Source organism: Apis cerana, linkage group LG6 (assembly GCF_029169275.1).
Source record: "Apis cerana isolate GH-2021 linkage group LG6, AcerK_1.0, whole genome shotgun sequence".
Classification (NCBI taxonomy): Eukaryota; Metazoa; Arthropoda; class Insecta; order Hymenoptera; family Apidae; genus Apis; species Apis cerana.
Window position 1 is genome coordinate 9,160,749 of NC_083857.1, and position 23,131 is coordinate 9,183,879.

Genomic DNA, 23,131 nt, shown 5'->3' on the forward strand with positions numbered 1-23,131 from the left:
ATTTTATTGTACCAATGTCTATACGTTCAAATTTTAAAAAATGGATTGTAGGATTTGGTGCATTAGGTGGTGCTATGTTTTTTTATCCAAATGATAATGATAGTAATAGTCAATTTTTACACACACATAAATTTGGAATAGCAGCTTCTAGTTGGGATCATAATTGGGATAGGTATATATGTATTCTTTGGTATTGTTATTATTGTTGTTCATATAAATATTTCACAATACAATATGTAATACATAATTAAAATTATATTTCATATCTCTTTCGTTATATATATTATTCTTTTGCATATATTATAAATAAATATACAAATTTATTAAAATAAAATTAAAAATAATATATTTAAATAATTTGATTATTAAATAAAATATTATTGCATTTAAAATTTTGATATTATTATTATTTTGTTGATATTTTATTATTAAATATATATGTTAAATATATATGTATTTATTGTTTTTCATATTATTAAATATTATTGTTATATTCATATTATTATTTATGTAACAAATATACCAATGTATATAAAATATATTTAATGATACACATAAAATGTTTTTATATAATAATTATATCAAATATTTTTAATACATTTTTTTTCATATTTTTTTATATAATTATTTTATTAGTTAATATCATTTTTAATTAATTTTTATATTTGTACTATTGTTATATCTTTAGGCGAGATCCAAAAAGTTTAGTAAAACCAATGAAAATAGATAATGAATCTAACCAAAATTTATATAATAAACAATTAATAAGTAAAACAGCAAAAGCTGTACGTCATATAATTTTAATTCGTCATGGACAATATAATATAGAAGCTAAAACAGATATAGATGGGATACTTACAGATCTTGGTTGGTATTTATAACACTTATTTATATATATTAAATTTATTTTAATAATTTTTAAAATAATTTGACACATGTATCAAATTTATATATTGTATATATTTATATATTGTATATATGATAATATAATAATATGATAATATTAAATAATAAATGAAGTGAAAGTTATATAAAATAATGATTTATAATATAATATCAAATTTTTATAATTTATAAAATTATATATAAAATTATTTTATTTAAAATAAAATTTAATTAAATATTAAATTATTTATTATATTGAACAAAATGTATTTAAATTTGTTTTTTATATATGAAATGTATATTATTATTAATAATATATTACTATTATACTATAATACACATAATATATTACTATTATAATATTATTATAATATATTATAGTAGTATTACTATGATATATATATATATTTAATAAAATTTTTTAAATTTTATAAAGGTAGACAACAAGCTGAGGCAACAGGGAAAAGATTACAAGAATTAGGTTTTCCATATACTCTACTTGTACATTCAACAATGACAAGAGCACAAGAAACTGCTAAAATTATAGGAAAAGGTCTTAAAAATGTACCAATAAAATGTGATTTGCTTCTTAATGAAGGTGCACCAATTCAACCTGATCCACCATCATCTAACTGGAAACCTGAAGTAAATGTAAATATATAAATTAAAAAAATTATAAATATTTATATTTTAAAAAATATTTATTTAAAATAATATTGCATAAAAGATATTAATATATTTCAGTTTTATAGAGATGGACCTAGAATAGAAGCTGCATTTAGAAAATATTTTCATCGTGCAGATTTTGCTCAAGAAAAGGACTCTTATACAATTCTTGTTTGTCATGCAAATATTATTAGATATTTTGTATGCAGGTAAACTATTTTGTATATGTTATTTATTAATACAAGTTAATATTATTTTTTTTTAATTTATTCCAGAGCATTACAATTTCCACCTCAAAGTTGGTTGCGTTTAAGTTTGAATCATGCTAGTATTACATGGATTACTATTTATCCTGATGGTATTGTAAAATTATGGGCTTTTGGTGATACAGGACATATGAAACCACAGCTATTTTTATAATTAAATTTAAAATAGCATATTATTTTATTTAATAAAAAACATTTATGTTATCTATATTTCATTTTTGTATACAAGTTTTGCAAAATTATGATTTTTGTTTTATTTCATTCGTGAAACTGTATCATTTTTGTAAAAATTTTATAAACATAACAAATGTAAATACGTTTTAAATATAAAAAGAACAATATTTAGAAACATCTCAAAAAAGAATATTTCAATTGTTTTTTTATTTCTACAATTTGCAAATTACAAAATAAAATTGATTATTAAAAGATATTATTTTTCTCATAGTTTTGAAAAAATTAATTATAATTTCGTATGAAGAAAAAAATTTTTAAAATTGTATTTAACATTTTATAACAATTTCATAAAAGTTTATTTATTCTAAAAGAAATGCACAATTATTAAATCACGTTTATTTATATTAATCGTACTAATAAATTGATATAAAAAAATAAATAATCTTAAAATTGTAAATCAATCTTGTTTCTTTTAAATTTTAATCACATGGTTTTGTTTACTTCCTTTGATTTAATTCATTGGACAGACTATAGAAATAATGATTGTTAGATAAATAAATTTCCAAAATTTGAAAGAATTTTCTAATTTTATTTTTTTTATCTTATCATTCATATTAAAATAATATTTTATATTTTTTTTCTTATTAGAATATATTTGTTATTTTTATTATTATTATTAAAAAAAGTAAAAAAAATTGCAAATTCAAAGACATTCTATACATGAGCAGCATTGATTTAAATGATTAAAAACTTTGATCGTGGAAATTTATAATAATAATGCCTATACGTTTAAACTTAAAAAAATGGATTGCTGGATGTGGTGTAATAGGTGGTGCAATGCTTTTTTATCCAAATGATAACGATCATGTTCAATCATCACAAAAACAACATTCTTGGATAACACCTTCATCTTGGGGCAGATGGGATCATAATTGGGATAGGTTATATTTATTATTACTATCATAGTTATTTATGAATATTATTGATTTTATAAATCAATTATTACATAATTAAAATCTTTTTTCATATTTTTCTTAATAAAATTAAATAATTTGTAATTAAATAAATAAATTAATTTTCTAATAAATATACTTTATATAAACGTAAAAAAATATATTTTTTATCTTATTTAAATAAAATATTAATTTTTATTTTTAAATATAAATTCATCTAATGTAGTTAATATTATAATATTATAATAATTATTATCCATTTAAGATATTTTAATAAATAAAAAATATATATTATATTATATATTATTATATTTTATATATTATATTCCATTTTTATTTTTGCTTTAAAAGTATGAATAAAAATATTATATTATAAATTAGAAATATTTATAAATTCTATTTACTTAATATTTGTTTTTGTAAAATTCTGGGAATTTTATATTTTTTGTTTTATTATTTAAAAATTCAATTTATTATATTCATTTATAGACGACATCCAGAGTGGTTAGCAAACGTAGCTAAATCAGATGATGAAACTGATAAAGAATCACGTAAAAAAAGATCAATTAAGAAATCAAATGTGAAACATCACATAATTTTAATTCGTCATGGACAATATAATACAAAAGGCAAAACAGATTCGGATCGAACACTTACAACTCTTGGTTGGTATTGAATAATATATTATAATTTTAAATATATTATATTTTTATAATAAAAATATAAATCTATTAAAAAAATATATATTAATAATTATGAAAATTTTAAAATATAAAGGTAGACAACAAGCAGAGGCAACAGGAAAGAGATTACAGGAATTAGGACTACCATATTCCTTAATTGTACAATCAACAATAATTCGAGCTAAAGAAACTGCTAAAATTATAGAAAAATATCTTAAAGATATTACACTTAAAGAAGATTCTGTACTTAGTGAAGGTATGCCAATTGCACCTGATCCTCCAATTAATGTTTGGAATTCTGAAGTAGTTGTAAGTATATAATATTATATATATAATTATTAAAATTTTTATTTTTGGAATATTACATATTTTTATATATTATATTATGAAATAAAAATGAAAAATTTTAGAATTTAATTCTCATTAAATCATTTTTTTCTTTAATATAATAATATTATAATATTGCTTTTTTTTAATGTATTTCAGGTTTATGAAGATGGACCTAGAATAGAAGCTGCATTTAGAAAATATTTTCATCGTCCAGAACCTAGTCAGGAAAAAGATTCATATGTTATTCTTGTTTGCCATGCAAACGTTATTAGATATTTTGTTTGTCGGTAATATATTGTTAAATAAAAATAGAATTAATTAAAAATTCATATATTAATATGTAAAATTTATGTATCATTATTTTATTTGTTCTAGAGCATTGCAATTTCCACCTGAAGGTTGGTTACGTTTAAGTTTAAATCATGGAAGTATTACATGGGTATCTATTCGTCCTAATGGAAGGGTAACATTAAGAAGTTTAGGCGATAGTGGACATATGGAACCACAGCTTATTTCATCTTATTAAATCATATAATTTATTTATTCGTTTAATAATGAAATATTTAAATCATGCAATTTATGATTTGCTAAAAATTAAATATTTTTAATTATTTATTCATAAAACCATTAATATCATATTTTCAAAAAATTTTTATATTTGCATAAAATAATATTTTTTAAAAAAATTATATGCAATGCATAGAATATTTTGAAAATAAGGAAAAATAAATGTATATGATTTTATTATTGTGCATTAGCATTATAGAAGTTAAATAATGTATTGTAACCATAATGTGCCATCATTTATTTTTGTGTATAAAAATTTATATATTATAATATTGATAACATTTTTCCAGATTACAGTGTATCATTAATATAATTTCTATACAATAGTTTACTTAATTATTTTATTACATACATACCTATTATATTAAAAAGAAAAATCTTATATTTTATATTATAAATGTGTTTTTTATCAGAATTATGTAAAATCCTAATATACTGCTGAATGCTTTTTAAGTATTAATTTTTTATTTTTACATACTTTATAAATACATTAAATTATGCAATTGACAATCTCATAGATTTCCTAGAGTAATATCTTTGCAATGCTGCTTCAAATTCAGGACCAATTGTTCTTTTTTCCCAAATTTTAGATCGTTCTTTTTTTTCTGCTTCTATTTTTGCTTTTAAACTAATAGTTTTTCTTTCGATTTCATCATTATTTTCAGATTTTTCTAATATTTTATCATCATCTTTTGAATTGAAAGTATTTTCTATTTTAATTTCATTAAGATTTCCTTCAGATTTAATATTTTCAGTTTGTTGCTTTTGTCTTTTAGTATCACATTCTATTTCTGCAGTTTCTTTTTCAATATTTTTACGCTTTTCAGGTAAAATAATGTTTACTTTATTTTCCATTTTTGCTTCAATTTCAATTTCTGTGTCACTGTCTTCTTCTACTCTTCTTTGCCTATATTGTCTATTTCTTTTTATTTCTTTATTTTTAATTTGTTCTTTATTTACAGCATTATCTGTTTGTTTAGTTATATTATTTAAATCACTTTCATCATTATTTATATTGTTTTTGATTTCAGATTTCTCTGAAGATTGAATAGTCTGTACATACAAATGTCTGTAAAATCCTGACATATCTTGCTGTTTCTTAACATCTGCAATAGCTTCTAATTTATCCATTCTATTTTCTTCTTCTTCCATTCTTTTAAATTCTTCTAATTTTGCTCTATAAGCAGAAGTAACAAAACTTTCTTTATCTGCATACATTGTTCCCTCTGCTTCTCGTTCTTTTTGAACCATTCTTTCTATTCTATATTCTTGTTCTTTTTTTCTTCGTTCAGCAGCTTTTAAAAGATTTTGAATATATTTTGGTTTCTTTTTTTCATCTTTTGTAATTTTAGATTGATCTTTTTTTCTTTCTATATCATCATATACTTCATCATATTGAAATATTGTTGGGTTTTCTTTTAATGCTTTTTGCATATTTAATTTTATTTGTTTTTTTATTTTGTTTTTTTCTCCTTCTGCCTGAAGAGCTTTTTTAACCCAATCTGTACCATCTTCTTCATCTGAGTCATTACTATCACCAAATATATTGTTAACCCTTGGAGTAATATGTTGTTTTTTAGATAAAATTAAACCATATCTAAAATTTATTATGATAATTAATAATTTGTTCAATTTTTTTTAGATTCAATTTTATTATTATTATTTCTATTACTTACTGTTTTTCTTCTTTGATATCAGACATATTTATACTATATTATTTATTAAATTCTTACAAATATTTATATGACTATATTGAAGATATCATAGGATTTTTATGTTTTTTATGTTTGCAAGCATTATAATATTTTTTTAATTAATTTTATTAAAATAAATTTAAATAAAATATGTCTTTAAAATTTAAACAATGTTAAAATATTTTTAAAAAAGAATGTAATATATATATATATTTTATTATAATATGTTATAAAATTTATATATATAATAATTTAGTATCAATTTCAAAATAAGTTATGATTAATTATGCATAAACATTCTTTTAATATTAATGTAAAATTTTTTGATTAAATTGAAACATTTTTATATTTTTTAAAAATTTCTACAAATTCTAACATACAGAATCTAAAAACGATGATTTTCAGATTTCGATAGTTAAAAATTATAGAAAGGCATTTTTGCATTTTTAGGAATTTTTCGAATTATTACTGATCATATGATTTTTATTTTAACTAAATTAAATAAAATACGCGCTAAATTTAAATTATATTTCGATTTAAAAATTTAAAATAAATAAATATATATTATTATATGTATATATAATTAAAAAATTTGAATAATTATTTTTAATAGATTGAATACAATAAATTCGAATACAATAAAAATAAAGATGATCAATAGATTAATATACCTATAATCTCTAAATAATCTTTAAATAAGGTTATATAATCTCGTGAAGTTGACCAATGAGTAAAATAATTCTTTACTCTTCAGATTGCCAACTTTTCAAAACATGCTTTTAGTACTTGTACAATGTATACTATATATTATTCATAGTAATTTTTCTATCCTTTTCTATCTACGCTTACACTTGTGTGGACGTCATCATCAGTCATCAGTCATTAGTCATCAGTCATCAGTACATACTTATATTGATATTGTATAAATATATTGTTTTGTGTAGAATGTTTCATTGAAAATAAAAAGTTTTTTATATTTTTACACAAAAAAAATATCTAAATATGGCACATATAAGTATCATATATACCGTGCCGTTTATGATATTATTTGTTGGAATTATTTATGGTTTTGCGATTAATTCTGAAAACAAATTAGAAGAAAATTTTATCATTCCACATTATACACATTATGAAGAACTTCAACAATTATTTAATTCATTAGTTCAAAAATATCCAAATTTGGCAAAAGTATTCTCTATAGGAAAATCAGTGGAAGGTAGAAATTTGTTAGTTCTTGAAATTTCTGAGAACGTTAAAGAACGAAAATTATGTGAACCAATGGTGAAATATGTTGCTAACATGCATGGTGATGAAGCTGTTGGTAGAGAATTATTAGTATATCTTGCTCAATATCTTCTATATAATTATGGAAAGGATGAAAGAATTACAAAATTGATCAATAATACTGATATATATCTTATGCCATCAATGAATCCTGATGGATTTGAGAAATCAGAGGTAAAATTTGTATTTATTATTATTTTATAATTTATTATTTTTTATCTTTATGATATATAAATTAATTTATATAATTTATATAAATTCTGATTTAATATTCTTTTATCTATTTAGGAAGGAAAATGTGAATCCAAAAAAGACTTTTCAGGTCGCGAAAATGCAAATCATGTTGATTTAAATAGAAATTTTCCAGATCAATTTGATAGAAGGACTAATCATCTTCAAAAAGGTGGTAATATATTAGATGGACGTCAAAATGAAACAGTAGCTATGATGACTTGGATTGCTACAGAACCATTTGTATTATCAGGAAATCTTCATGGAGGTGCTGTTGTAGCAAGCTATCCTTATGATTCTGGGTAATATAATATAATATTTATATTTTTAATCTTGAATTATTAAATTATAAATTGTTATTAATTTAAAATTTATATAATATATTGTTTTTTAGTAGTTTAACTAGTTGTTGTACTGAAAGTAAAAGTCCAGATGATGAGTTATTCAAATATTTAGCACATACATATGCAGATAATCATCCACAAATGCGTACAGGTCGTGCATGTGAGTCGGATGTTTTTCAAGGTGGTGTCATCAATGGAGCATATTGGTGAATATATTTTAAATTCTTGTTTTTAAAAATATAAATTTTGTTTGTGGGAAGAAAATATTTTTATTTGTTTTAGGTATGAAGTTATTGGAGGAATGCAAGACTTCAATTATGCTCGTTCTAATGCATTTGAAATAACATTTGAGCTTAGTTGTTGTAAATATCCAAATGCTTCAGAAATGCCAGAATATTGGAAATTAAATAAGGAATCTCTTATAACATATTTTGAACAAGCTCATATTGGAATAAAAGGTTTTTAGATATTCATTAAATAATATAATTCTTAATTAATGATATTATATATTAATTTGTGATATATATTATGATATATATCATAAATTAAAAAGTCTTTTTTGGTTTTTTAAATAATAGGTCTTGTAAGAGATATAGATGGTCAACCAATAGAAGGAGCAACTATTATTGTACATGGAATAAACCATAATGTTTCAAGTACAAATCATGGAGAATATTGGCGTTTATTATTACCTGGAACTTATTATATTCATGCAGAAGCATGGGGGTGAATATGTTTAAATAAATTTATTTATTCTGAAATTTATTATTTATTTAATATTAATTATATTTATTTATTTAATATTAATTATATAATTAAATATTTTTAGTGTTATTAAAAAATTATTTTTTAATTTTGATTAATTATTAATTTATTATTTATTAACATTTTATTTATATAACTTTTTCTAATTTTAGATACCGCCCAAGTGAACCAATAAATGTTATAGTAAAATCAGGTGAACCAACCATTGTCAATTTCACTTTAAAACAGGATAATTATGATCAAGGTAATCAAGATGCACATTTAGTTCGTATGCTCCTACTTCCTAATCAATATCATGCACTTTATAAATTAATATCTTATGATGATATGTGAATTATTAGTTATATTTTATATAATTATATTATTTATTTTTTTATTTTTTTACGAAATTAAAGTTATAAATAAAATTTTTTTTTGTATATTTATTATTTATAAATTTATAATCATTTTTAATGAATTGATTATTTTATCATGTTTATTATTTTCATTTTTACAGCATTGATATGATCATAACACAAGATTATTTGATACTCCTATTTTCATATATTTTATTATAATTTATATTCTCATTAGTTCAAACAAATATAAAAATACACACAAGGTATGGAGAAAAATATCAAATTTTGCAATTTATAGAAAAATACTTATTTACATTGAAAATTATGTACTTACTAAACATAAGCACAGTAATTGAAGCATAAACATATAAATTTTATACATAATTTTAATATTTTTATATTTTTATATTTATAATTATTAATTACATTTTTTATTATTTATTTTATTTTAAATGTAAAAAAAAAATATTTTTAATGCAAAAGCATATAATTTTTAAATAAAAGCATGCAGAGATATATAATAGTTGTATAAAATATAATTAAAAAAATAATAAATTTAAAATTTTAAATAATTGATTTATACATTTTATAAATGTAAAATTAAATGAACATATTATAAGAGAAAAATATTATGTACTAAACATATCTTATTATGATACATATTTTTTTATTGAATAATTTTTATGGTATCAAAGAAATTTTGGTTATAAATACATTTTGATTTTATATTTTAATTAAATATTTTTTATTTAAATATTCTATTATTCTTATTTTTTATTTAAATATTCTTTTTATATTTATTTTATATCAATAATAAAAAACATTTTATAAAAACATAAATAAAAATTTTAAAAATTATAAAGATACATTTTAGTATATTTAAATTATTATTAAATATGTTTATTTAAAAATTCATATTAAGTTTATGAAAATAAAGTTTAAATTTTGTAAAAAAAGAAAACATTACATTAAAAATGAAAGATTTACTTAGTTAAATTTGACTAATGTAATAATTTTATAAAATAGAAAAAAATATATGAAGTAAATATATGGGAAATGCATTAAAAAATTTTTAGCAATGATAAATATTATGTAATTTTATTAATATTAACAAGAAAATATAATGAATGATGTTTATGATTATATTTGTAATTTTATGTATAGCATAATATATATAATCAAATTAAATGTATAATATTTAAAAATGAAAAAAATAAACTATTATATTTGTGTCAAACATGATTTAGTTTTCTCAAATATTCCAGCCTTTTCCTATAATTTTTATTCTTTAAATGATGTAATATTTCAAATGTTTTTGTGATATGTTATTCACAGCCTCTTTTTTTTATTAGTTTTTTATGTTTTATTTAATTCTATTTTGTGTTCTCTATACCTTGTGTTTTATTATTTGTGTATATTATAATTTATGTTTTTTTATATTTTTATTATATTTTCATTTTCACATTTTTTTATTTATATGAAAAATTTATGAAAAAAATTGTTATAAATATATTTTATATTAAATTTAATTTTTATATATAGATTTTAATTTCAATATATATAGATTTTATTGATAATTTTATTTGCTTTTAGTTTTAATATTATGTTAATTTATAGGGGAATTAAAATCAGACAAAGTTGAGGAAATTATCAAATCTATTGATAAATATGGTTTTCTCCATAGTACAGAATTTAAGCATCATAATTACATAGCAATGGAAAAGTATTTGAAAGAATTAAATTTAAATTATCCAAATATTACAAGACTCTATAGTATTGGACAATCTATAAAAAAACGACAATTATATGTTATGGAAATAACAGAAAATCCTGGAAAACATAGTAAAAATAAACCTGAAATAAAATATATAGGAAATATGCATGGTAATGAAGTTGTTGGTAGAGAAATTTTATTGTTGTTATTAAAATACCTTTGTGAAAATTTTGGAAATGATAAAAGAGTTACAAAAATATTAAAAAATGTAAGATTACATGTAATGCCAAGTATGAATCCAGATGGTTATGAAATTTCTAAAGAGGGAGATGTAGATGGTATACAAGGAAGGACAAATGCTAAAGGAGTTGATCTTAACAGAAATTTTCCTGATCAATATGAAACCAATAATGTATGAATTTAAATTTTTTCATTGCTTAAGATATTTAATATCTTATTTATGTTTATAAGTATATTAAGTTGATTTTAATTATTATATTTTATATTTTATAGTATAATAAAAAACAAGAAATAGAAACAAAAGCTGTAATGAATTGGATTGCAAGTATTCCATTTGTACTTTCTGCTAATTTTCATGGAGGAGCATTAGTAGCAAATTATCCATATGATAATAAACCAGAATATGCAGCTAATGGGGAAAATCCTAGTCCAGATGATAAAGTTTTTAAAGCTTTAGCATTAGCATATTCAAATGCTCATCCTCGTATGCATCTTGGAGAACCATGTCCTTCATTTTCGAATGGACGATTAAATTCAGAATCAAATATGCTAGAAAAAAGTTTTCCAAATGGTATAACTAATGGTGCTGCTTGGTATTCTGTTAATGGAGGCATGCAAGATTATAATTATATTCATAGTAACGATTTTGAAATTACGATAGAAGTAGGATGTACAAAATTTCCAAATGTAACTGAACTACCAAACTATTGGTTACAAAATAGAGAACCTCTTCTACGTCTTATTGAAATGGTATTATTCACACATGTGCATATCCATCACATGTACGCGTACATATACACGCACATGCGCATGCGCGCACATTTCATATATATTATAAAAATGATTATTTTAATTATATATGTAATTAAATATTTTTATTTACAGTCTCGTAAAGGAATACATGGTGTAATACGTTCATCAATTGGAAATCCTATACCTCATGCTAAAATATCTATAGAAGGAATTAAACATGATATTTATGCAGCTAATGATGGAGATTATTGGCGTCTTTTAGTTCCAGGAAAATACAATGTTACAGTTAATGCAGTAGGATATGAATCTCAAATGCAAACTGTAACAATATCAAATGGAGTTAATTTCGGCGAAGGAGAAGTGACATTGGATTTCACATTAATGCGAGATGATCCTGAACATTGGTATAATCATATATCAAATAATTTTAAGAATTTTTTGAAAGTAAAGAATATTTTAATATAATTCTTATACAGATTATATTACAATTTACAGAATAATGATATTTATGTGTTGTTAAATATTAAAACAAATTATATTTGTTAAGGAATCATAAAAATTTCATTTTATGAAGAAATTAAGAATTTCATAAAAGTAAATATTTTAACTTGTTACAAAATACATTAACCATGAGAAAATAAATTACAATTATATTTTAATGGAAATGGAACAAATTATTATAACAAATAATTTATTGAACAATCATGTTGTTTTTTAATTTTAATCATTGAATATTAAAAAGAAATAAATTTTTTAATGAATAAAAATAAAATGAATAATATCAAAATTTATTTAATTTTTTTTAATTAATTTAATTAACATAAAAATATAAATTTTTGTTTCTTAATTTATTAACATTTATATTTTAATTTTTATTATAATTAATTAAATTATTATTATATATTATAATATAATATTATTATATATTATAATAATAATTATAATTATACATTTAATAAATTATATATTAAAATAAAAATATAATTTCTTATTTTAGGTCATCTGCTTATGATTTTCGATTAATGGCAAATTTACAAAACGTATATTTAAAAAATGCAGAATTAAGTGCTAGATTTAGTCAATTAGAAAGTCATCAACCAAATATTGCAGAATTTCTAGCAGGAGAATCATTAATTAATATGGCTATTCATTCTTTAAAAGTTACAAATAATGTAAATATATTATTAAAAAAAATTTTATCTTTATTTTATTAAATATAAATTATATTAAAATTATATAAAATTTTTAACTTTATTTTTTAAGATCACAAAAATTAAAAAATTTATTAATTATAGATAGGTGCACCAGAAGAAAATAAATTTCATATTGGTTTAATTGGAGGATTATTTGCATCTCAACCAATAGGAAGAGAAATTCTATTACGATTAGCAACTCATATTTTGATGGGAAATCAAATTGGAGATCCTCCTATAGAAAGAATATTGAATAATTCTGTATTACATTTTATACCTGGGATAGATCCTGGTTTTGATAATATATTTAATATGCAAGATTGTAATCCAATTGTATATGATGAAATAGGAAAAAAATTATTACAGAAAAATATTGTTAATTCGAATAAATTAAATAAAATCACTAATGCATTTAAAACAATGTTACTTAATGAAGGATATGATGTGATAATAATATTAGGAAGTGGAGCACTTGAAGTTAGGTATTAAAAATTGCATAAGTATTAATATTCTAGAAGAATATATTTTCTTTATTTTTTTATAATAATATCATATATTTTTATTTTACTTAGTTATACCGATGATAATTTGAATGTATATGAAAATCTAGCCAAAAATTATGAACATTCATTACGGAAAGGAACTTGTAATTTTCTTAATAATGATATTAAGGAAGTACAAAATTATATTAAAAATCAATATAATATACCAGTAGTAAGTAATATATATTTATTAATGTATTATTAATATATATTATTAATATATGAAATTATTTTTTCTATTAATTGTTTATTTTATTATTTTAAGATAAATATCTATATATATTTAAATAATTATATTTTTAGATAAGTATCAATATGGATTGTTGTAAATATCCACGTCCAGGATCTATTCCAATTATTTGGCGCGAAAATTTATTACCTTTAAAGAAACTTATTCATGGACTTACAACTGGTATTCGTGCAATAGTAACAGACATTAATGATGTTCCTTTAAGAAAAGCTATAGTTAAGATTGGAACCAATAATTATCATGTTTCTAAAAACATGGCTTATTTCAAAATTATTGTTCTTCCTGGTGAATATATGTTAACATTTTTCTGTGAAGGCTACATTGAACAAACTATAAAAATTCATGTAAATTATGAAAGTATAACTAATCTTTATATTAAATTGATAAAACATCATATTGGAAAAGTAGAACATCAAAAATATAATGAAGATCAAGAAAAAAATATTGTAAATCAAGTTTTGATTGATCTGAACAATAAATATTCACTATTATCAATTTTACATACTATTGGTAAATCACAAATAGGTACTCAAATAATGTGTTTAGAAATTGGAACTAAAAATAATAAACAGATTGGTCGGCCATCTATAGCTTTTATAGCAGGTATTTCAAATGGTGCAGCTGTAACATCTAAAATTTTACTTTATTTTGCAAAGTATTTACTAGATCATTATCAAAAAGATATTAGAATAACTAATTATTTAAATCAATTTACGATATATATCGCACCGGATTTATCTCAAAATTCTAATGACAATCAAACTTGTACATCAAGTATAATGAATAATTTACAATTTCCTATTAATAATGAATTAACTACTGATGCAAATATGATAATTAATTGGTTTAAAAATATTAACGCTGTATTAGCAATAAATTTGAATATTGGTTCACAACATATTGAAATTCCATTTGCGGGAAAATATGGAAAAATACACGAACAAATTTATAATACAGATGATGATGATATATTACAAGATTTAGCATTATTATATACAAAATACAATATTCATATGACATCTAAAGATTCGCAATGTAATAGTAACTTAAATATAAATTATAATGGAATTATTCGTGGTGGAATAGGTATAAGTGGAAAAAGAGAACATTCATTAATGGATTATCTTTATTTAAATACAAGTACTTTGATGTTAAATATATATGTTACATGTTGTAACACAGATGATTCAAAAAATGTATGGGAAGATAATAAAGCTAGTTTATTAGCAATGATAGAAAAACTTAATGAAGGAGTAAAAGGATATGTTCTTGATGAAAACAATCATCCAATTGAAAATGCTATTTTATCATATAATCAATCAATACATCACATCAAAAGTGGTATACATGGAGCTTATTGGCTTTTGTTTCAACCTGGTACTCATGTTATAAGTGCCACTGCATCTAAATACATTCAACAGACTAAAGTGTTTATCACACCAGATATACATAACATTTCGTATTTAATATTCAAATTAAAATATGATGATAATTATTTGGGAATGCCCAGAATTGTTTTTATTATACTTTTAAGTAAGATATTTAGTATCTTTACAATATATTTGTAATTATATAAATTGTATTGTAATTATATGTAAATACATACATATTATCATAATGTTTTATAATAATATAATCATAAATTATATTTTTATAGGTACTTTATGTTTGGGAATTATTATATGTTCTATTTTTATTTGTATCAACTGTCAATCTTCCAAAAATTTAGAAAAGAATAATTGGCGTCAATATTCATTTAGTCTATTAAAAGATGGTACAAGTTTTTTTGATGATGATGAAAAAGAAATTGAAATATTTAAAAGACCATTAAATGGTAAGTATTATTAACGTATAACAATAACAAAAATGTAAATTTTCAAAATCTATATATTTATATTCATGTATATTTATAATATATACTTATAAAAATTAGAAAAAAAATTATTTTTATTTTATTTTAATAATGACTTAGTTTTCAAACATCTTCTACAAATTATTAATTTAAGATTGTATTATGTTTGTTTATTTTATTAGTTTAAACTTTTTTAGGACATACACAAATTAAGGAAATTACAAAACCATATTTTGATGATGATAATATGTCAAGTTCTGAAGATACTAGTGATTTAGAATTTGTTAGACCAAGTAAAGAGTGGGAAGAAGAACCAACTAAAGAACATAGATAATATATATTATATATATACTATTATAACATAAATATAAAAAGAAAGATATTTTTTTATATGATATTTAAATTATATATAAAAATATAAAAATTAAAGAAAAAATTACTAACAAATAATTTTAGAATATTAAAACATTGTAATTTTGTTCCAATTTACTGTATAAACAATTATATTTACTAAATTGTATATTACTAAATTGTAAATGGTTTTCAAAAATACCTTATCCAAAATAGTTTAGTAATTTAAATCAAGATAAAAAAAATATTAAAAAAATTGAAAATTATTATATGTATAAAAACTATTGTATTTATAATAATATAAAATAGATTTATATTAAGATAAAATAGAAGAGAAATATAATGAATTTTGTTTGAAAAAGAAAAAATGTGTTTTAAGATATAATAATTGATTTATATTTTTATATGAAGTACAAAACTAATATTTTATATAATATAAATATGAATTATATTCTAAATTCTTTTTGTATGTCTTTTGTATGTATTGTATATTTATATGTGATTTAATATAATATAAATCAATGGAAATTTTTTAAAATATAAAATGTATCTTTTGTGCATATTTTCAAATTTAAAAGATTAAAGTATTAAATGTATAATTTAAAATTTACTTAATTTATTTATATTTTCTTCTAAAGATTTAAAAAATTTGAAAAATATTTATAGAAAATTTATTATAATTAAATATATTTTATACAAAATATGGATAAAGATATATCATTTATTATTTATTATTCATATATAAATAATTAAAATGCTTTTCTAAATTAATTTTATATATTAATAAGTTTAAGAAGTCAAATATTTTTATATATTTTTTATATAATAATACTATAATTATATTACACATTAATATACAATTATATTACGTTTTACACTGTAAGGTTATAAAAATTAATTTCATAAAAATTGTAATTAGAAATTACAAATATTTATTTATTATTTATAATATTATTAATAATATAATAATATATTTATAATTTTAATATTACCATAAAATTTAAGATTTGTAATATGAAACAAAAAAAATTTACTATATTTATTTATTATATTTATTTTATAGTATTTATTCATAGAATTTCTATTTACAATAATTAATACATAATGCATATAGATTTGTTTATTATTTGTTTCAACAAGAAATATTTTATAGTTCCGATTAATGTTAATAATTAATACCGGTAAAATGAAATAAAATAATTATCTAGTAGAAGTATATACTAGTTTACATTTCATTTCAAAATACAAATTGAAATGATGTAATTTTAAAAATTAAATAAATTTTATATATGCTTTTGTTTTTTTTTATATATTGTATTTAGAGATATATAAATTATTTTTATAAAAAATAATTAATATTTACAAATATTACATTAAATTTATTTATTTTTTAAATAATTTTATATTGATTGTACATTCTATTTTGCAGTATGTTATTGAAGATTGAAACTAAGTGAAATACCTACCTAGTAGAAATTTATTCGAAGATTTATTTCGACAGAAAATTTAACTAAGTTGCTTTCGAATGTTGTATACGGATTATTTAAGAATCATAGACATTTAATCATAATTTATGTATGCTTTATTTAAAAAGAATAAAAAAAATAACGTTAATATTAATATCAAATATTTTAATATTTAAAAAAATATATACGGAAATATAACAGAATTCGGGACACGTGATATCTATTTGACAATTTTCATTTTCTTTGTATATTTGTGTAAATACTATTTTTTGAAAATTTTATAAAGAATATTAAAATAGGTAAAGTATTTTTAAAAAGGTATGTTTTATTAATTTTTGATTACTATAATAATAGGAAAATATTAAGATATATATTTTATAATTTATTATTTTTAAATATTTCTAGATTTGAGAGATTAAAAAATGGCAAAAAGAATACAACCATCCTGGGTTCCACCACAAAGAAAAAATAGCTCAGTTCTTAAATTGTATAATAGCTTAACTAGAAATAAAGAAATATTTGTTCCTCAATTTGGAAATCATATATTATGGTATAGTTGTGGACCTACTGTTTATGATGCATCACATATGGGACATGCTAGGTAATTGTAAAATTATATAGAATTGTGTAATATGAAATACAGAATATTTACTTTTATATTTTCTTATTAATTTTTGTTATTTAGATCATACATGTCTTTTGATATAATAAGACGTGTATTATCTGATTATTTTGGATATGATATTTTATATGTGATGAATATTACTGATATAGATGATAAAATTATAAAAAGAGCTAGACAAAATTATTTATATGAAAAATATATAAAAGAAAATCATACGCTTGATAAAATTTTGGATGATGCAAAAAATGTAATGTATATCTTTGAAGATATTGTAAAGAGTACAACTGATATAGATAAGAAATATATATTACAGAATATATTGTGTAATGTAGAGAAAGCTATTGAAAATCTTGAAGATGCAGTAAAACTTAAAGATGAAGATAAAATGAAGGAATTTCAAGAAGTATACATATTTTTTTTATATTATATAAAATACATTAAATAATGAATTTATAAATAGTAATAATGCCATTATTTATAAAAATAATAATATTATTAATAAAATTATTAATTATTAATAAAATTATTAATTATTAATAAAATTATTAATTATTAATAATATTATTAATTTTATTTAATAATTTATCTAAAGATACTATGTTTATAACTTCTATGGATGCAGTTATTATTAAAAGAAGTACGAGATCCTTTGGCAGAATGGTTGGATAAAGAAAAAGGTGCTATGGTTACAGAACATTCAATTTTTACCAAATTATCACAACATTGGGAACAGGAATTTCACAAAGATATGGATTCTTTAAATGTAAAATTAAATATATTATTTATAATTATATATTTTTTGTATTTATAAATGTTATTTTATTATTTGAAATATTAAATTAAACATATGAAAAATGTTTGATTATGATTTAAAAAATAAAATATTTTTTAGATATTAAGACCAAATGTTTTGACTAGAGTTAGTGAATACATACCAGAAATTATAGAATTTATTAAAAAAATTATAGAAAATGGAATTGCATATGAAAGTAATGGTTCTGTATATTTTGATGTTTCTACTTTTAATAAACAAGATAAACATTATTATGCCAAACTTGTTCCAGAAGCATATGGTGATACATTGAGTTTACAAGAAGGAGAGGGTAAATATTAAAATTTTTTTAAAAAAATTCTTGTATCAAATTTTTATTGAAAATTTTTTTATTAGGAGATTTAAGCACTTTAAAGATATCTGAAAAAAAATCGTCAATTGATTTTGCACTTTGGAAATGTTCAAAAGAAGGAGAGCCATGGTGGGAAAGTCCTTGGGGTAAAGGACGACCTGGTTGGCATATAGAGTGTTCAGTTATGGCATCTATAATTTGTGGAGAAAGTTTAGATATTCATACTGGAGGAGTAGATTTAAAGTTTCCCCATCATGATAATGAAATGGCACAAGCAGAAGCGTACTTTAATAATTCTAATTGGGTTAGATATTTTCTTCATTCTGGTCATTTGACCATAGCAGGATGTAAAATGTCTAAATCATTAAAAAATTTTATTACTATACAAGATGCATTAAAAAAATATTCAGCAAGACAACTTAGGCTTGCATTTCTTTTACATTCATGGAAAGATACATTAGATTATAGTGATAATACCATGCATATGGCTATTCAATATGAAAAATTTTTGAATGTAAATATAACACGCATTATCAAATTTTATTATTCAATAATAATATAGATAATTCAATTCAATGTATATAAAATTTATTATTTATATTACAGGAATTCTTTTTAAATGTAAAATGTAAAATTAGATCTTTGGGTTCCGAAACGAATATCAATACTTTTATTAAATGGACTAATTTTGAAATAGAATTAAATGAAAAATTTTATAATGCCAGAGATTTTGTACATAATGCATTATGTGGTAAGAAAGTATTTATAAATTATATATATATATATTTATATGATATTTTTAGAAGGTCAATTTTAAGATTCAAAACAAATATAAAAATAATAAATTTATAAATAGAAAATAAGTTTTAATCGATATTTTTATATATCAATTTTTTGTATTTAAACTTTGCCGTTTAAAATCGAAAAACTTCAAAAGTTTTTCACGAATATATTAATATTCTATAATATATTTCTTTCCGTTATTAAATATATATTACATTATTGTTATATTAGCGATACTTAAAAGATACATTTTATTGTAGATAATATTGATACAAAGAGCGCACTTGATGCAATTAGAGACCTTGTGACGGATTGTAATATTTATATGAAAGAAATTAAACAACCAAATACATTATTACTTAGAGATGTTGCAGTTTATATTACAAAAATGTTTACTATATTTGGTACTATATCATATTCACACGATGCTATTGGTTTTCCAATAGATAGTAATATCGTGAAATTAAATGTATGGTTTATATTTATATATATTTATAAAAAAATATATATATATTTTTTTATTTATATTTTGAATTTTTCATTATGGATTTCATTATAAAGGTCGAACAGGCTGTTATGCCATATCTTGAAATTTTGGCAAATTTCCGTGAGAAAGTAAGAAATCATGCTAAAACTTTGAAAGCTAGTACTATTCTTGAAGAATGTGATATATTACGTGACGATATTTTACCAAATATTGGAGTTCGTTTAGAGGATAGTAATAATGAAATTTGTAAAATTAAACTAGTAAATAGAGAAGATCTTTTAAAAGAAAAAGAATCTAAGAAGCAAATGGAATTAGAAAAAATGCTAGAAAAAGAAAAGAAAAAAGCAGAAATTGCTGCGGCAGCTGTAATAAAAGAAGCACAAAGGAAAATTCCCCCTTCTGAGATATTTAAGTTAGAAAGAGATAAATATTCTCGATTTGATAGCAACGTACGTAGAATTGTTTATAATAATATATATTTTTTTTCATAATTAAAAAATTTAAAGCTTTTTTTCTTATTTAGGGTTTACCGACGCATGATATCAATGGTAAAGAAATTAGTAAAGGACAAATAAAAAAACTGCAAAAGCTTCAACAAGCGCAAGAAAAGAGATATAATGAATATCTCGCTTCTATTTAATAAAGCGCTTAATGTAGTATTAATTTTATACATTAGAAAGGTGATTGTTTGAGAAAAATATTGATTTCACCTTTTTAAAATATTTATTTTTATGTTAATTTTTTTTATCATTGCATTGTTCATTAATTTATTATTGTTTATGAACGTAACAACATGCATATATAATATTTATATTTATCTTTATATTATTAAAAATTAATTAAAAAATTATTTTTAACTTAAAAGTTTTTTTATATTTTACAAATTAAAATTTATAAGTTTACAAATTATTTATCATTATTATGCTATTAAATGAGGACATATTTGCAATTAATGATATTATTATAATGGAATATATTAAAAACGATATAAATTTATTTGTATAATTTAAATTAGCAATTCTATAAAATTAATTTATAATTATAAAATTAAAAATTAATTACTTAATTCGCTTTTATTGAATCGAAACAATTTATAAGCTAAAAATTACGCAATATCATATTTTTATTTTATGTGTACCTAAATAAACAACATATAGAAATTAATATGATATATTATTATAGAAACGTAAATCCTATTTTAGCATAAAAAAAATAGATAGAAAGATTTATTATTAATGATGCGATTTCACTGATGAATAAAAACTCTAATTTGTTAATATTAATGTATAATCTGTAAAGAGGTATTCGTGATTTTAAAGATAAGAAAATCGACAAGAGAAAGACTAAAAAGAAAGTATTATTAATTTTGTTATATGATTTTATAGAAGCATAAAGAGATAGATATAAAATAAATACATAAATATATCAAATTTTAAAAAATTTTTATATATTTCTTTTCAAATTATACTTTTCTAATAATAAAATTATAAAATTTTAAAAAATTATAAAAATGATATTTTTAAAATTCGAAAAAAATTTCATGTAATATTTTCTAATTATTTTCTTTTAATACAAAATTGTGAATTGTGAGATGCAATCAAAAATTTTTATTATAAAAAATTTTTGTATTAAGAAAATATAATCCCGAAAAAATATCACGCACATTTTTTCAAGAATAAAAATTTTGTAAAAGACATTGTGTATTTATAATCCGTGTATTAGAAAATGAATTAAATTCTTAATATACATCACATGTGCTTCATGTACACATTTTAATACATATTCAATATTATGATTTTTAGATATTGTAAAACAAATTGTTATTTTTGGTCAAAAATCATTTTGATAATATATAGTGTATAATTAAAAGTATGAAATGATTAATTACTAAATATTAAATATTAAATAAATTTGTTGAACACTAGACAAATATTTATGTCGCTAGACACTAAACTAAATAAATTAAATAATTTTCTCAAATAATATTTCGATTAAAATGATATAATTATCAATCTATTTTGATATACGTTATAAAATAATTAATACTTAGCTATAAAATAAAATATCAAAAAATAAAATGATCATAGGTAAATATGAAAAAAAAAAAATTAAATGAGATATCAAAAGATATAGTAAGCTTTCATAATAAAAATAAAATATAATTTTATAATTTAATTTCATCAAATATAATTCATGGAATGACTTTTTAATTATCAAAATAAAGAATAATCAGATAATATTGTATTGATAATAAAATGTAAGCATAACTTTCAAATATAATATAATATCGTTGTATAGATAAAGTTACGATTCTGATCGTGCAAAATATTTTGCGACACGTCACCATTGGATTTGCTAGAGACCTGAAACAAAATAAACTTCGCACCATTTCCATCCTACCGGATGAATCTGACATGCGATGTTGTCCATTATTAAAGCATAATACCCCTTTCACAATGACGTGAGTCGGTGTGTGACAGCTTTATAAATGTAAAAGCTGTATAATGGCCGACGAAGCAGGCCGATATTCATCCCGCATTCAGGAACTGTGAAAACGCGAAGCGAATGGGT

The 23,131-nt window shown here is 20.1% G+C and overlaps 5 protein-coding genes across 6 annotated transcripts; 4 read left to right on the top strand and 1 right to left on the bottom strand.

Annotated features, from left to right (window-relative positions):
- Window positions 1-14: 14 nt before the first annotated feature.
- On the top strand, window positions 15-2,448 carry LOC107993724 (serine/threonine-protein phosphatase PGAM5, mitochondrial-like). Its single transcript, XM_062076296.1, has 5 exons — window positions 15-172; window positions 689-867; window positions 1,322-1,536; window positions 1,630-1,760; window positions 1,827-2,448. The coding sequence occupies exons 1-5, from the start codon at window positions 15-17 to the stop codon at window positions 1,969-1,971; spliced, it is 828 nt and encodes a 275-aa protein (XP_061932280.1). The 3' UTR covers window positions 1,972-2,448.
- Window positions 2,449-2,585: 137 nt separating this feature from the next.
- LOC107993742 (serine/threonine-protein phosphatase PGAM5, mitochondrial-like) lies at window positions 2,586-6,121 on the top strand. Its single transcript, XM_017050340.3, has 5 exons — window positions 2,586-2,932; window positions 3,434-3,609; window positions 3,722-3,936; window positions 4,114-4,244; window positions 4,333-6,121. The coding sequence occupies exons 1-5, from the start codon at window positions 2,769-2,771 to the stop codon at window positions 4,481-4,483; spliced, it is 837 nt and encodes a 278-aa protein (XP_016905829.1). The 5' UTR covers window positions 2,586-2,768; the 3' UTR covers window positions 4,484-6,121.
- LOC107993744 (nuclear speckle splicing regulatory protein 1) lies at window positions 4,737-6,642 on the bottom strand. Its single transcript, XM_017050344.3, has 2 exons — window positions 6,201-6,642; window positions 4,737-6,121 (listed from the first exon to the last, which is right to left on the bottom strand). Exons 1-2 carry the CDS (start codon window positions 6,224-6,226, stop codon window positions 5,020-5,022), a joined length of 1,128 nt encoding a protein of 375 aa, XP_016905833.1. The 5' UTR covers window positions 6,227-6,642; the 3' UTR covers window positions 4,737-5,019.
- A 390-nt stretch (window positions 6,643-7,032) lies between these two features.
- LOC107993797 (carboxypeptidase D-like) lies at window positions 7,033-16,254 on the top strand. 2 transcript variants are annotated; one of them, XM_062076299.1, is made up of 15 exons: window positions 7,033-7,676; window positions 7,791-8,035; window positions 8,128-8,283; window positions 8,360-8,535; window positions 8,656-8,803; window positions 8,995-9,086; window positions 10,798-11,306; window positions 11,408-11,884; window positions 12,020-12,291; window positions 12,885-13,059; window positions 13,183-13,562; window positions 13,653-13,794; window positions 13,926-15,405; window positions 15,530-15,706; window positions 15,922-16,254. In XM_062076299.1, the coding sequence occupies exons 1-15, from the start codon at window positions 7,221-7,223 to the stop codon at window positions 16,056-16,058; spliced, it is 5,022 nt and encodes a 1,673-aa protein (XP_061932283.1). In that variant the 5' UTR covers window positions 7,033-7,220; the 3' UTR covers window positions 16,059-16,254. The 2 variants fall into 2 exon arrangements, with proteins under 2 accessions (XP_061932283.1, XP_061932284.1); XM_062076300.1 differs by having other exon boundaries at window positions 8,131-8,283.
- Window positions 16,255-17,527: 1,273 nt separating this feature from the next.
- Window positions 17,528-21,724, top strand: LOC107993735 (cysteine--tRNA ligase, cytoplasmic). Its single transcript, XM_017050327.3, has 10 exons — window positions 17,528-17,859; window positions 17,947-18,142; window positions 18,227-18,569; window positions 18,789-18,929; window positions 19,059-19,269; window positions 19,335-19,804; window positions 19,897-20,041; window positions 20,334-20,542; window positions 20,635-21,009; window positions 21,084-21,724. Exons 2-10 carry the CDS (start codon window positions 17,964-17,966, stop codon window positions 21,198-21,200), a joined length of 2,190 nt encoding a protein of 729 aa, XP_016905816.1. The 5' UTR covers window positions 17,528-17,859; window positions 17,947-17,963; the 3' UTR covers window positions 21,201-21,724.
- Window positions 21,725-23,131: the final 1,407 nt, after the last annotated feature.